This window comes from Gadus chalcogrammus, chromosome 7 (genome assembly GCF_026213295.1).
Source record: "Gadus chalcogrammus isolate NIFS_2021 chromosome 7, NIFS_Gcha_1.0, whole genome shotgun sequence".
NCBI classification, from domain to species: domain Eukaryota; kingdom Metazoa; phylum Chordata; class Actinopteri; order Gadiformes; family Gadidae; genus Gadus; species Gadus chalcogrammus.
In genome coordinates this window covers 10,672,567-10,688,442 of record NC_079418.1, presented here as the reverse complement: position 1 = coordinate 10,688,442, position 15,876 = coordinate 10,672,567, and the positions used below count along the sequence as shown (strand labels likewise).

The 15,876-nt window shown below is 47.9% G+C and overlaps 1 protein-coding gene across 1 annotated transcript in view; it reads right to left on the bottom strand.

The window, feature by feature from the left end:
• Nucleotides 1–4,913: 4,913 nt before the first annotated feature.
• The window catches only part of ppm1e (protein phosphatase, Mg2+/Mn2+ dependent, 1E), a 31,982-nt gene continuing 21,019 nt past the window's right edge, over nucleotides 4,914–15,876 (bottom strand). Inside the window, exons 2-8 of the mRNA XM_056594750.1 lie at nucleotides 12,082–12,227; nucleotides 9,717–9,916; nucleotides 8,355–8,543; nucleotides 7,069–7,212; nucleotides 6,148–6,241; nucleotides 5,565–5,911; nucleotides 4,914–5,516 (exon numbers count right to left, since the gene is read on the bottom strand). Coding sequence (XP_056450725.1) covers nucleotides 4,914–5,516; nucleotides 5,565–5,911; nucleotides 6,148–6,241; nucleotides 7,069–7,212; nucleotides 8,355–8,543; nucleotides 9,717–9,916; nucleotides 12,082–12,227 — 1,723 coding nt within the window. The remainder of the gene's footprint in view (nucleotides 5,517–5,564; nucleotides 5,912–6,147; nucleotides 6,242–7,068; nucleotides 7,213–8,354; nucleotides 8,544–9,716; nucleotides 9,917–12,081; nucleotides 12,228–15,876) is intronic.

The following is a 15,876-nucleotide window of genomic DNA, read 5'->3' as shown; positions in this document are numbered from 1 at the left end:
TTATACTTTCTTATTTTAACTACTAGTGCTAGGCTAGTCTATATTAAGGTTGTACTAAGCGTCATCCCCTTTTAAAACAACTTGGTTGATGGTAGAAGTGGACTTTTGAGATTGAATAAGGTTCCTCTTGGGTAACATCCATGTAGCGGCTGTGGAGTAAAGAGGCATTAGCCGAAAGAGTTGCGCTAATCTTTATGTACATGATAAGTCACCATTTAAAGATACACATGTATATACTACATGACCATACAATGACTATACAGTTACTAAAAGTTTATATTTGTACCTTTTTTTGTTTTGTTTACTTAGCTCACATTTTAGAGGAAGAGCCAATCATGGGTTTGTCTTCAGAGTATGACTGTGTGTGTGTGTGTGTGAGTCTACTAATGGCTTTGTCCTATGGCCTTGCGCAGACAGTCTCCAACACCTTCAATGCCTGCATAGATTTAAAGGGAAAAACCCCGTCTCAGTAGATGACCTGAGGTAGTTTGCTTTTAAATATATGCAGATATAACAAGCAAGCTATTGGCCGCCCTCCCTCCAAACTGCAAAATAGAAAGTATAACCAGGGGTTGGTGTGAGGAAAGATGAGGGTCCACCGTGCAGCCATCGATTATAATAATTATTATAATTATCACACTGACTGCTTCTGTGTTGGAGCCGCACGATTAAGGGTTCTGAGGTTGGCAGGGGTCGAACACAAAATTGACGAGATAGAGAGCCATCAGTGAAGACAAACCCTGTGAGGAGCCTTTTCCACACAAAGTTTCCAAAAGATTCATTATTGCTTACAGAAGAAAAAAAGAAAAAAAACAAGATATTTTTGTGTACAGAGACACACAGTGCAGAGTCACGAAAGGCCCTGGATGTGAATTATCAGGGATGACTACTGTGTTGATCGTCGTAAAGAGTGGTTGGCTCTTAAAGAGTGCCTACATCCTAAACCTCAAGGACACCCCCATCTCTGGTGGAACAAAGATTATTAGTTGCCAGAAACAGCAAATAACCAGTTTCCCCATGAAAAGGTTCTGTCCTTACAGTTTGTCTTGGGGGGGGGTTTGGTTACATTTCCAGTATTGGATGCACGTTTCACCTTGGGAGATTGTGATTTCAATGGTTTTGTTGACGACTTGATATATTTGTATTATCATTATTGCTTACACAGTGACAGTTTGGCCTTGGAGCTCCACAGTGTATGTACACAATATACATAGAGTAAGTTTCAACATTAATCCCTTCCGTCGGGAAGGGTGTGTTTATTTTGTGATTCTGTGAGCACTGACATCCCCACCCACATACGTCCCGCCGCTGTGGTGTGTCTGACAGTGTCTGCCACATGCAAACAAGATGTGGGGCCACTCATGAGGAATGCACACAAGTGATTAGAGTAGAACTAATTATAAGAAGACCCATAGAGAATAGAACAGGAATAACAATGTACACATAGCCTGGATTCAGCTTAGTCTGTAAATGTCATCTGCTCTTAAACTGCGCACACACACAAAGGTCTTCAGAGTACCGTGAATTCATTGCACTTCCCTTGAGTTGGTTGGAGGCTTTTGTAAAACCCATCCTGGGGTAGTGTTAAGGGCTATGAATGTGGTGGGGCCGGGACCTGTCATGTGTTTATACTAATGGTTGGTAACCCTTTTGTTTAATCATTGACTTAAATGTAACCTTAACGTGTAATTCAGGCGAAAATTTAACCCAGGGTCTTTTTCGGCATGACGACCCATGAAATAAGCCTTCCAGACACTTTTTTTCATTGATAATCGAGTATAAAGCTTGCCCGGGAATGCCCGGAGCAACAGCCCAAATGGCTTCCATGTTATTGGCTAGGGGCAGTGTGAACTCTTCCAAATCGACATTTTTTAACCACTAATATTGCTCAAAATAGCACCAAACCTCTGCAGTAGTATGACTAGGGTCCCCACACATAAATCGAAGCATCCAAAACTTAGTTAGCGTACCGGGAGTCTATTAAAAAAGACAGTTTTCCTAGTCTGTGCCTTACCGGTAGGTCCATGTTTCCAGGAAGTCCACACAAGTCGATTACCGGCTACCGTAAATAATAAATAGAGGCGCAAAAGTTTTTAGAACAGCCAAGTATCAAGAGGGGAGATTGTCAAATAAAATGTTTGGACGCCTCTATTATATAATTTATGGTAGCCGGTATGCGACTTGTGTGGACTTCCTGGAAACATGGACCTACCAGTAAGGCAGACTTAAAAAAATAAATAAAGTGTCTGGAGGGTACTCCACACACACATTTTATGGTTCTTCATGACGAAAAAGGCCCTGCATTAAATTTTCGCCTGAAATACTCTTTAAGGGTAAACTCGTGGAGGTTTTTTATTTTTTAATCTTTAACCTTTCATGGATGATAATAGGATCAGTCGGCCCAGATTGTATCCATTGAGTTTTCGTCTTAGACTAAACTCTTCCAGACGTCAGGCGTTCCGTTATCTACCAGGTAAAGTCATGTGTCGCAATCCCAATTCATATTCAAGAAATATTGTCATGAAGTTGCGCCCCTATCCAAATTATGTGTGATTTAGGAGATTAAATAATATACCCTAATATCAGTGTAATGGGGGAGGAAGGGGGGGCTGTTCACCCCTGAGAGAAACCTGAGCTCCCAGAAAGAGGATTTGTGAGGTCTCTTACATTCTAGCAAATATTTAATTCTCAACACTTCATTACCATTCATTCCAATGCTAACCGCTATTCTCTACTTCCTAACGATGATATGCATGTAAAATAAATATACAATAAATATTTAATCAGAGTTTGAAAGGGAACAACCCCAATCTAGGATCCATTATACCCCAAACGTGTAAATTGTTCAATGATTTCAATCCCTGGAGCGATGTCCGAGTGTTCTGAAGTCGTGCTTTGACACGTCCGTTCCGAACACGTCTCTGGACTGAGACCCACCATGGAGAGAACCAATCAATATCAGTTATCTTTGCACACTTCTTATAAACTATTACAGCTGAAGGAAGCCTGCTGTCTATTTGGCCGTTTAGATTAATGTTAACATGACTGTATTTCGGGCATTGGCTAATATACAGTAATTCGGTAAATCTGATAATTATACTTGTGATAAATCTAAATATGGATCCAGCTGTTTGACAATACAGAGAGAAAGTCATAATCTTGAAGAATGGCAAACTGACATTGACCTTTCAAAAGAGAATCCCTTTAAAACAACCTGGTTGTCCCCGGGCTCGCAAATTAAGAGTTATGTTTCTGCGTCTGTAACTGGACTACATTCTCTTGAATCTGAAGTTGATATTTTACTTGTTGATTTGCTAAATACAGATTGAAACTGTTCCAGTGGGCTCCCCTCGTTGTGAGGGCCATAAGACTCATCAGGCCTCCAGCCCTCTCCCAGGAATGGCTCCAGCCTCCCAGCTGAGAGAGGACTTGAGCGGTGGACACACCATATCGGGGCTCTCTGTGTGAGGTCATTTTGGAATGACCTCACACGGTTAAAACCTGCCACATACATCCCATAGAGGAACAACTTTGAATTATAAACATGTTAGATAAAATGACGATAGCGTACAAAAGGAAGTGATGGCACAGTGCGGTAGTTTGTCAGGGACGGCACGAGAACCCCTGTGGTCAGATGGGATCAGTAGTCTGTTTCCAAAATCGATATTGACCATCCTGCTAGGTGTGTAAACACCAACCTTCGTCTGGGCCAAGAGAGTGGAGGCAGAGACTGTTGACGGAGCCTGCTCGTCGCTTACGGGCTAACATGCTAGCGTGCTTACGTGCTAGCGGGCTAACATGCTAGCGGGCTTACATGCTAGCGGGCAATACTTCCCTGTGTAAATCCTTGAGGATAGTGTCTTGGTGGAAATTTTTGGGATTAAAATCAGTGCTATGAGCTGCTGTAGAGAAGATTATGGCTTTTCTTTAACATTTCACACTATAGGAATTGTATTGACAGAGTGTTAGCTTGTCCTGAATAGTAAAACACATCTTGGTTGTTTGTGCACTCGTCGAGTTGGAACGTCCACTTTATTTCCGTAAAGAAACCCAGCGTTATGTTTCAGTCACATGTCTAAAGGCACAGCTCCGCAGCGTTGTCTGAACTCTCGTGGCCCAGTGAATAAACGGTAACACAACTTTTACAGGGCACTTTGACCCATATCAAGACAATTGTAAAGTACTCTTGCCTGATAGGCTGTCTCTAAACAAAAAGCTTAACACAGTAGGCGTGATTGATCAACTAGTCTACTCATGAGTCACTACGTGGTCTAACAAACACTATAAATAGATAATTTCTTTAAAATGATATTCCCCTTCTCTAACTCCGCTATCATGCTATTGTACAGCCCTACCCTATCTGGATTACATATCACTACATCTAGCCTTTCTTTAGATAAGTGACAGCTAATCTTATAATCCTGTGTAAAGCGCTTTTATCTATGGACATAGAGTGGGGGCATCATGGCAGCGTTCCTCTTCTGTGTGGAGCCACGTGGAGAGCCCGCCCATCCTGGGTACAGGAACAACCAGTGGCTCTGGCTGTGGCCCTGGCCAGTGATCAGCGCTTTCCATGAAGAGGGAAGGTTTTTCCTTATGCAGCGTCAATAACAACAATGAGCTGAGCATATTTTGTTTTTTTTTCGATGATAAGAAAGCTTACAATTTGGGATTTTTTTTGTATGGTGCAAGAGTCCGACCCTCGGGGACAGGGGTCCAATATTCACAAAAACAGCAGCACGTGCCACGACGGGCCACTGACAATCAAAGAGATGTTTGAAGGGCGTTAGAAGCATAGGGGGTCTGGGTGAAAGCTTTCGTGAGTAAGTGGGCCGGGGGGAGCTGGACGTAGCGGGGGGGGGGGGGGGGGGGGGGGGGGGGGGGGGTTCTTGGGCTGTGGGTGCAGCGCCTCTTCAGATGGGGGCGTCATGTAAGTGAGGCAGGGCCACCCCGGGCCTCTGGTCGGGGCAGCGGTCGGGAGAGAGCAGACTGCGGCAGGATCGCTGCAGGTCTGACAGCTCCCGCTGGGCTCGGCCCGCGCCCCTGACGCCCCTCCGGGGCCCGCCGCCCAGCCGCCTCCGGGTCTGCCTCCTGGGCTGGCCCAGCGGCCCCGCCCGGCGGCAGGGCAGCGGGTTCAACGAGGCCGGGGAGATGGGCTCCTGGCAGGCGGGGACGCAGGGCCGGGGTCCGGGCCGTGCCCTCGGCCCCGGGGGGCGCTCCTCCCGCCCGTGAGAGAAGCACGCCTCCGATGCGAAGACGAGGCCGGCCGGGGGCTGTCCGTCCGAGACGGGGGGTACGGAGGTCCACCCCGGGCCCGCCGGGCCCAGCAGGCTGAGGCTGGTTCTGTCCGTGAAGGAGTCCATGCGGTCCTCGTATCCCAGGTCCGCGGGCGCAGAGCACTGCTGCAGGGGCCAGCCGCCGCGGCCTTTCCCCCCGACGTCCGCGTTGCTCCCTCCCTGGCCGCCGCCCCGCTCGCCCCTCACCGAATCCCCCTCTTCCTGCTCCTCGTCCTCTTCCTCCTCCTCCACCTCCGCCGCCGCCGCTGCCGCCGCCGCCGCCGCCGCCTCCTCCTCCTCCAGCCCTTCCTCAGCCGCCGGCGCCGCCGCCTCCTCCTCTTCCTCCTCGGTGCTGCTGGCCGGGGGGTTCCGGGGGTCCCGCAAGAACACCACGATGACGGTGATGTTGTCGCTGGAGCCGGCGTCGCGGGCCGAGGCCACCAGCTTGTGGGCCACCATGCTGGTGTCGCCGGTGTTCTCCTGGAGGTGGTCGCTCACCACCCTCACCGCCTCGTCCGGGCTCACCGTGTCCCAGAAGCCGTCACAGGCCAGGATGAGGTAGTCCTCTGAGCCGTCGAGGGGGAAGACACTGTGGTCGGGGTCGCCGCAGATGTACGGCTTGTGCTCTGCGTCACCTATGGGTCACAGACTGTGAATCAGGCCGCCTGCCGTAGCACTTGGTAGACATGATGTGAGCATGGGCCTGGCTCCGGGCCATGAAAAGACCCTCATTGGTACATCGAGACAATCGTCTAGACTGTTAAAGCGGCAGTACTTTTAAGGAATGCACGTGGGATCTGAGGGTGTGTGGTGTCACCTCCCAAATGTCAAAACGTTGGTGGTGAAGTAGTAGTAGAGAGAAGTACTTTACCTATGGCTCTGGATACAGACAGGCTGCCGTTCACCCTCCATGTTCCAAACCAGATCACACAGCCGCCCAGAGCCTCTATCCTCAGCTTCTCGTCCTGCAGACCAGTGCGTACGGTTATCATGAGATAGAAAGGTCATCACAGGGAAACGTAGAGCATATTAATTAATGCCCTTTCCTGAATGTGAGGAGTTTTATAAATATGGTTACTTGAAGCCCTCAGGCACGGAAATAATCGCAACTACATTGAGAAGGTGCGTTGCGTTTCGGTGCGATGGCGCATGCAGACTTCCACCTTTTAACTGTGGGTACCGCCAGCCTATTTCCTCCTCCAAAGTCTCCATAGCCTCTGATGACTTATTGAGCTCGGGCTGGAGCAACACTTAGCGATGATATTATCATCATTTGCATCACTACTCACTCAGGACCAAGTGGCCGCTGAAGGCTCGGTGGCTAATGACTCTGAGATAGCTATTCACCCGGGACCAAGCCGCAGAACCAACAACATCTCTCCAGAAACCCCTCTTTCTGCTCTCCTGCTGATTCCTCCCTGATGATTAGGGGTTCTCCCTAGCCCTTTAGAGGGCTCAGCGTTAGGGAGGGGGGGGGGGGGGGGGGTCAGATACCGTGGCCTGTGAAGCCTTTTGTGACCACCGTGATTAAAACCCCATTCAGAAAAACGGACTTGCAGACCAAGTGGCTGCCGGTTGGGTTCTGCACCCCCTCCATGACATGGAGTTTCCCCAAACACAGGACTACCGTCAGACAAAAGGGTTGCTATGGCGATCATAAATATATGCCCGGGTTGTTACATTGCAAAAATCGGTTTACTTGTACACTAATGTTGCTGCGCAGAGGAAGCCTAGTACTACTTCCTGTACACCCCCCCCCCCCTAAACCCCCGGTGGATGTGGGTGTTGTTACCTCGCGGTCTGGTTTGTGAGGCTTCATCAGCTCCACCGCCTGTCCCTTCTTCACCAGCATGACCTGCGAGTCGCCCAGCCAGGCCACGTAGAGGGTCCGGCCCCGCAGGAAGGTCACCACGCCCGTGGTGCCACAGCGCACCTTCTGTCAACACAACAACGCCACCGCGGCACAGCGTCAGCACGGGTCCTCCGCTAGCTCCACAGCCACGGTGGAGCGAGGCGTCAACAGCAACACTGGGAGGGATCTCCGCTGGGGTCGCCCCCACTCAGAGACCGCCCTCAAGGCTGCGCGCCGGGAACAGGGGCACCTCTTCTAAGGGGGATTCAATACATTTGATCCGAGGGGGGCAATAAAGCTTTTAGAAAAAACAATGCTTTAGACACCTTTGGTTCTATAAGAGGTGGTTGCGTCGTCGAGTCCCCTCGCTATTATGACAGGAGCAGGATTCCTATGGTCGCAAGATGACTTTTAAATAACTTAAAGTTAATTTACTTCTATTCGTATTACATTCTCCTTGATGCCCACGGCCAACTTCGGACAAAAATCATTATCCCTCCTGCTCCCGCCAGCTCTTGCCAAAAACAAGCCCCGCCCATTCCCTGAGCCCATTCCCTGCTTAGGTAGGCAGTAAACGTGGGCGGAGTCAGGAGGGAGACCCCATCAGTGGCCGCATCACCAGCCACACCCGGACACACACGCTGAGGCCTCAACAGAGGGGTGAGGGGATGGAACGTTTCCCAGAAACCAACTCGCACGCTCAAGCCAATGGAAAACTCACTGGGTGAGTGTGTTCTGCCAGATGTAGCAGATAAAATGTACCCTGTTTAAGATCTTACAACTTAATCAACTTGATATATTATACTCACACAAAAACCAACACTTTGTAAGACCCGGACAGAAAAGGTTAGATTTTGCCGTTTACTTCCGGTATTGAAGGCCACTTTGGAAAAAATAATCAACCAAATCATGTATCGAATCAATATTATTTTCCAATGGACAAAAAGGTGGACCGAATTATTTTGTTTAAACATAATTGAATAATACAAAGTTCCAAAGGATAATTACTTTATTAAGAGTAACTAAGCTTAAACAGACTAAGATGACAGTGGGGAAATGCATGCAAATTAGTGTCATCGGTTCAAGCCGGAGGTCGTCTTAATAAAGTGTTCGCCGTGTAAAAAACACAATAGAGAACAACACTCAAACAGATGCATAACTCTTCAGAGTATCAGATGAATATGAACCTAGAAGGATTTCAGAAGGATTAGAACACTAAGTCTGACCTCGCGCTTGGCCTTCTTGATGAAGCGCTCGTCGGTGGTCCTGAAGGCCCGGAACAGGGCCTCCACGGGGTCCTGCCTGAAGAACTCGTGGCGCACCAGGTTGACGTGCAGGTGGTTGGCCGCGTAGATCGCTGCGTCGAGGCCGCCGTGGCCGTCGAACACCGCGAAGAAGGCCTGCTCCTCCTGGTCCTGGGGGGGGGGGGAGGGTGGGAGGAGAGGGGAGGGGGAAGAGAGGAGGGGAGGGTGGGAGGAGAGAGGAGGGGAGGGGAGGCGAGGGTGGGAGGAAGAGAGGAGGGGAGGGGGAAGAGAGGAGGGGAGGAGGGGAGGAGGGGGGAGGGGGAGGGGGGAGGGGAGGGTGGGAGGAAGAGGGGAGGGGAGGGGGAGGGTGGTCAGTAATGTAAAAAAAATCAAATAAACTCCTAGCCATCTTTAATGAACCTCCGTCCGACTGGCCTCATAGATCAATGGATGCCTTCGGATTCCATTTGCATTCTTCTGATAATGAAATGCATCGGGGAATACCCTCGATCGCCTTAAACAAATGAGCCATTCTGAGCTCTGTTTGTCATCATGTCCCCCACCGAAGGAGGAGACAGCCTAATGGGAAGCTCCCAGCACTAAAGATATGGTTCTAGACCTGCTATAAGACACAGCACAATGTCTCAAACTCACTGACTCATTAGAGGGAACAGATTTTCGTTTTCATTACCGTGAGGTGAAGCGAGTTAAAATATAGTTAAAGCATATAATCAACAAGAACACCATTGTTTTTGTGTCACATCAACAATTCAAAGGCATTTGAGACGTGTTTTCACAGACGGTGGCCATATTGATTGGTCGCTCATTGGAATTACGTGAGCTTCATCCCGTTCTTCCTTCTCCACATCCCAGCTCCGGGCTTTCCCACAACGGTCTAGATCAGGGGTTCCCAACCTTTTTGGTTCCAAGGGCCGGCACATTCATAAAAAAAATTGGAGGACCGGTAGTCAATTTTAATGCCTAATTTTAAAATGCATTATTTTTAAACAAAGGATGTAGCTTTTTTTTCAAGATGGTTTACGTGTCATAATCACAACAATTAAAGCAGCAGCAATGAAATGCCTCAGTCTAAGGCTCCCTTCAACAATGCAATCATACAAAATAATACAATTTAAAAGCGGAACACAAGAAGAGTCAGCTGAGACTTAAATAAACATTAAAAGAGTGTGAACACTGGTCTAGATAACTGTCCAACAGGCATATCCTTGTATCATTTTGTTCAACACAAACAGCAATGCAAGTTGCTGTTTGTGTTGAATAAAACGAGACAATGATTTGTGTGTCTGTCATCTGTGTGTGTGTGTGTGTGTTGTTCCAGCAGACCTGGATGTTGAAGAGGGTGTTGAAGTCGGGGATGATGACATGCTTGTCCTCCATCTTGCGCCGCATGTTCTTGATTGCGTGGATGGAGGTCTCGTAGTAGGGCGAGGGGCGGCGGCGGTACGGGAAGTCCTTCATCCACGCGTCGCACACCTCAAACAGCCTGTTGAACACCAGCCGCGCCAGCTGCACCGAGTCCACCTCTGGGACGCACACGGCACAAACATCATCATTATGGTGCTCAGGACACCATAGGTACATATATACACACGCAGAAAAGCCGACACACGATGCATGCGCACCTATGTACACGCACACCAACGTGCCCACACGCACACACACACACACTAGGGCTGCTTGATTATGGGGAAAATCATAATCACGATTATTTTGGTCAATATGGAAATCACGATTATTCAAACGTGATTCGATTAATCGTCCAGCCCTAACACACACACACACACACACGTACTCTGTTGTGCCCGTATACAGACATGCCCATAGACACAGACACACACACACAAAACACACACACACACACACACGTTGACAACATGACCTGTCAACGTGCAAACACAAAAACACGCACACACACACACACACACACACACACACACAGATACAGACACAGACACACACACACGTACTCCAATGTGCCCGTATAGAGACATGCTGTACACACACACACACACACACACACACACACACACACACACACACACACACACACACACACACACACACACACACACACACACACACACACACACACACACGTTGACAACATGGCCTGTCAACGTGCACACACAAAACCACGGCTACGGCGTTGTGTAGACGACACGGCCCAACGGCCTGTGTACGAAATGAAGACATCCCATCGTCCTCATGAGGAACGCGTGATCATCAGCAGCACACATGAAGGACGCGTGGAATTCAACCAATAGCACGGCACAATACTGGTGTGCTTCAAGCACCATCTGTGCATGATCTCTGTCTCGCTCCCACGCTCTCTCTCTCACACAAGCACACACATACGCATGCAAGATTAAACACGCGCACGCTCACACTGCTCTCCAGCCAGTCAGACCCAGCTGACGTGCTCAACGCGTCCGTGATCTAGTGTCCTTTTTTATTCTAGCCTCCGCAATTTGCCAAATGTACGCTTCCTGTTATTGACAGTTGATACAAAGCTGATATTGAACTCAATGAGGAAGAATAAACAGAATAACCAGCCCACAATGCAGAACGCAGTCGCCCACACAGGAGATAATTGCCGGCTTAGATCAAACCCCCTCCTGCACTTTATTCTAACAGCATTCATTGAAACTCCTTCAGGTTGGTCAAGGTTGGTTTCTCGCCTCAAATTCTGCCATGATATCCAAACATCGTCTCTGGCAGCCGGTGAGCACGTTCCTAACGGCCCGCCTCTCCAGTAGACAGATTTAAACACCAGTTTTAAGGACAATTATTGCACACAGAAAAACATTGTCTTTGTTAGCAGACAATATTGACCGTGGGTGTTTTCACAGAGGAGGGATTTAATGGAACATGAAGAAAATTTGGGCAGTGCTGTTAGTATGAAGGTAGTTGACAACACTGACGTTCAACAAAGTATGACAACAATTTCACACGCGTCCACAAACACACCCACAGAAAGGGGGGGGACGGGGGGCGTGGGGCATTCAATAATGGCCAGGGTCATTCCCTTTCTCATGAATCATACTAGTGACCAGAGAACTCATGAAACAGTGAATCATTCCATGAAATTCTGTTTAATTGTAGAGTCTTGTTATTATTTGATTTAATGGCTATATTTGAAACTAGCCTAGCCTCTACATAATGTATGCTGATACAAGTATACATTAATTTCTGTCTCTCTTTTTCATTCATTCGCTCACTCTTTCTCTTTCTCTCTCTCTCTCCATTCTCCTCTCTCTCTCTCTCTCTCTCTCTCTCTCTCTCTCTCTCTCTCTCTCTCTCTCTCTCTCTCTCTCTCTCTCTCTCTCTATCTCTCTCTCTCCCTCTCTCTCTCTCTCCATTCTCCTCTCTCTCTCTCTCTCTCTCCATTCTCCTCTCTCTCTCTCTCTCTCTCTCTCTCTCCATTCTCCTCTCTCTCTCTCTCTCTCTCCATTCTCCTCTCTCTCTCTCTCTCTCTCTCTCCATTCTCCTCTCTCTCTCCATCTTCTTGCCTCTCGATCTCATTGTTAACCCCAGTAAACATCAACTGATTCTTTCTACCATAAAAAAAACACTGATTCATGTAAAAGAGACAAGACGTCTCTATCTTAGTCCCAAGCACGGCACACAAACACACACACATACACACACACACTCACACACACAAACACACACAAAGCAAGGAGCTCACGTGGCAGGTAGGGCGGGGGTGGGGGGGCGTCCTCGTCAAGTTCCTCCTCCACAGGCTTGACGTAGGTCAGGGTGGTGAGGTAGTTCTGAAGGACGCTGTCGGCCGTGGACCGGGCCAGGGCGGAGGCCAGGGAGCAGGGACAGTTACTGTGGAGAGAGAGAGAGACATAAGGAACCAGTGAGGGAGGGAGGGAGGGAGGGGGAGGGGAGAGAGAGAGAGAGAGAGAGAGAGAGAGAGAGGAGAGAGAGAGAGAGAGAGGAGAGAGAGAGAGAGATAGAGAGAGAGAGAGAGAGACATAAGGAACCAGGGAGGGGGAGAGAGAGAAAGAGAGAGAGAGAGAGAGAGAGAGAGAGAGAGAGAGAGAGACATTATGGAACAGGGAGAGAGAGAGAGAGAGAGAGAAGGAGAAGGGAAGAGAGAGAGAGAGAGAGAGAGAGGAGAGAGAGAGAGAGAGAGAGAGAGAGAGAGAGACATTATGGAACAGGGAGAGAGAGAGAGAGAAGGAGAGAGAGAGAGAGACATTATGGAACAGGGAGAGAGAGAGAAGGAGAGAGAGAGAGAGAGACATTATGGAACAGAGAGAGAGCGAGAGAGAGAGAGACATTACGGAACAGGGTGAGAGAGACATTAAGAACTAGAGACAAAGAGAGAAAGAGGCTGTACACACACTGCCCGCAGAAGTAAGTGGAAACCTAAACCCTCTTTCTGCTGCACCGTCCAAAAATACCAAGACACAAGAAAATATTGACTTCCTAAATTCAATCAACAAAAGTCCCAATTGGAATCCCTATCAGACAGTGAGTAAATGAAGTATATTCTATGGGGGTAAAGATAAAATGCTGCTTGTTTGCAGCAAGATACGTCCTCATCTGTCATATGCTCAGGGACAACCAGGGAACTCCTTATAACTACCCTTCATGATGTACTACGACTGGTTTCATCGTCGTTGTATTACTGTTGTATCGTCACTGCATTATTGTCTTTGACTTTTGGATTTTGTACCACTACTTATATTATTGTGTTATTTATTTGTTATATATTTAAATACAATTTACAAAAAGAGAAAAAAATAATCTCCAGGGAGAGAGAGAGAGATACATTATGAACAGTTACTATGGAGAGAGATATAGAGAGAGAAAGAAAGGAGAAAGTAAGAGAGACAGAGGGAGAGAGTATAAGGGAAAAAGAGAGGGAGATAAATTAAGGACTAGGGACACATCAGTGATTGTGTGTGCGTGTGTGTGTGCGGGTAGTGTGTGCTGAACCATTGTGTGTGTAGATATATTGGTCTCTGTAATCCAGATTAAAGTCAACACATGTCTCAGTCATTGTCCATCCATTGAGGTCTGCCGTCTCTTTTCTGATCTCTGGGTTTAAATGAGGCCATGCTTTACAAACTCCCCACCAGGGGCATGCAGCTCAATCAAGGGGAGGCTTCCTAAATAGGTGGCCAATGGCAGGTGAGATGGCTGCCTAGGACTGTCCCCTTAGGAAGCATAGGAAGCATCCTCACTAGGTACCTAGATTGGTCCGTATTTAGGTTCTTCAGTCGATGGGGGATATCGACCGAGGACACAAGGACCAACGAAAACGGTCCTCGTCACCTCCTTCATTTGTCAATCTACGGTTAGGGTTAGTCACCTGGTTATTTTACTGAATCGCTTCAAGACCAATAATTCGGCCGACAGCTTGCTTTTGTGACTTTGACGTGCCAGCAAACACACGTACGCCCGACCATACGTGAGGCGGTCCCTCTTCGTGAGACACTTTCATAAAGTAGCCACTTCAGAGCGTCAGCCCTCTAGGTGTCGGAGGTCACAGGACGCCTCCTCAGCTGGAGAAACAGCCCTGGTCTCCGGAGGTCGGTGTGAGCCCATTTAATCTGCCCTGAATCAAAGTGCTGGGGGAGGAGAGGCCGGCTCCACAGAGCGCTCCTGGTTGCGTAAGCCCGCGCCGCGGGGTGAGCGGCGGCGCTGACCCCAGAGCTCTTAGAGAATTACAAATGGCGGGGGTGTTCCCCTGGAGAGAGCGGCGCGGCAGAGTGCTGCGACTCCCCCCTATTGTATCGACAGCCATGGATCTCAAACAGAAAGCACGTATAAATGACAGATATAGCGCTAGTGTTAATCAAAAAGAAGTTTATAAATGTGTTATGCAGGAAGAATAAAATGCCAGCAGGCGTGCAGCAGCAGAACAGACGGCCGGTCTGTGGCCTCGGAGAGATTGAACTAGGGATGCACCGAAATGGAAAAATTCTTGGCCGAAATCGAAAACGAATACCGAATGTGGCTTTTGCTGTTTTTCATTCATTTTGCTTTAATTTTTCAGCATTGCATAAATCAAACAATTAAATGTCCTTTATAAACTTTTTTGTCTTGCTTTTCAATAAAAAAAAATCAATTACAAATTTGATACAAAATATTTATTGAATACTGAACGTTTTCTGACATTCCAGCAGACCTTATAGCAAGAATTTAAGAACAAGGTACCTTTAAATAAATTAGTAAAACATTTTTTTTCATGTTCGGTGTATTTTTTTCGGCCTTTTTACTCCTTCGGCCGAAACCGAAAATTATGTTTTGGGCCATTTTCGGCCGAACATTTTCGGTGGCCGTATATTCGGTGCATCCCTAGATGGAACAAGAATAATTGCATGGAAGAAGAGAAGCGGACTTAAATGGATGTTGGGGAGACGTGAGGCGGTGCCTCTGTTGGCCGCTGCTGGCCCGGTGGCAGATGGACCTGGGATTAAGTGTTACCCCAATAAGGGTCGTGCCACATCGTGAAAGACGGGGGCATCAATCAGACACATCCTTTAATATTGTATCAAAAGTCGTCCAGCTAAATGGATGGATCGCAGAAGAAGCCCTTCTATACTAAACCTGGTTACCACAATAACAAATGTTCAGACTGAATCACTGCAAAAGCAAGGCAAACCTTATGGTGTTGATGGATGTTGCACTTTGTTGGTTATAACCTGAAGAGGTCACATGCGATGACCGAGTGTATTGGACAGGGGCCGGCCTAAAAGCTGAATAGGAGGGAAATTCAAGCATTAAGTAGGAAGTGTTTCTGGAACATTCTGTGATCATGCCAGAACCTCCCCTTCCAAATGATAATTTGGATTTGCCTTGAACTTTGTGTTATGTACTGAGTCGTATTGAATTGCCTTGAATCACAGCCTACTTCTAACCTCTGGATTAACCCAGGGCTGTGTGTGGCTCCTGAACCCATGTCATCAAGCCATTTGGATTATCTTCCCTTTTCCTTTTGCTATGCAGATTGCTATTTTGTTGGATTATTAAGACCACTCAGTGAGAGCATGGACTTAGTTTTCTCTTCTGCCTTTCTGTAGAGGTTATATTGGAGCATTTTGAGGGCACTTTTGATTGGACTTGAAAAATTTGTACACTGTCATTGACTTGTGTGAACTGAAACAACAGCAATGGTAAATAAAACGCTGGTTTGCCGGCGATGAACTGTGAATTAGGCCGAATTCTATCACTGCTATTTTTACCCCAGACTCTTTGTGGGGGCCGAGGTTTAACACGGCAGTATTTGCTGCCTTGGTCGTGGGTCCGTCGTGGTGTGTGAGCTGATCTCCCGGGCTGGGGGACCCGGTCTGGTGTTCTGGAGAGCAGGAGTGAGGGAGATCAAGCTGGGCTGGGAGATGTAGAGCACTCAAGGGCACTCCAATGACAGCCTGCTCCATATCGCAAGTCGCCCGGGTAACCAGGCCACATCTAAATGGAGGTGTTGGTAACCATGGTAACCCCGCTTCCCGGCCTAAGCCTG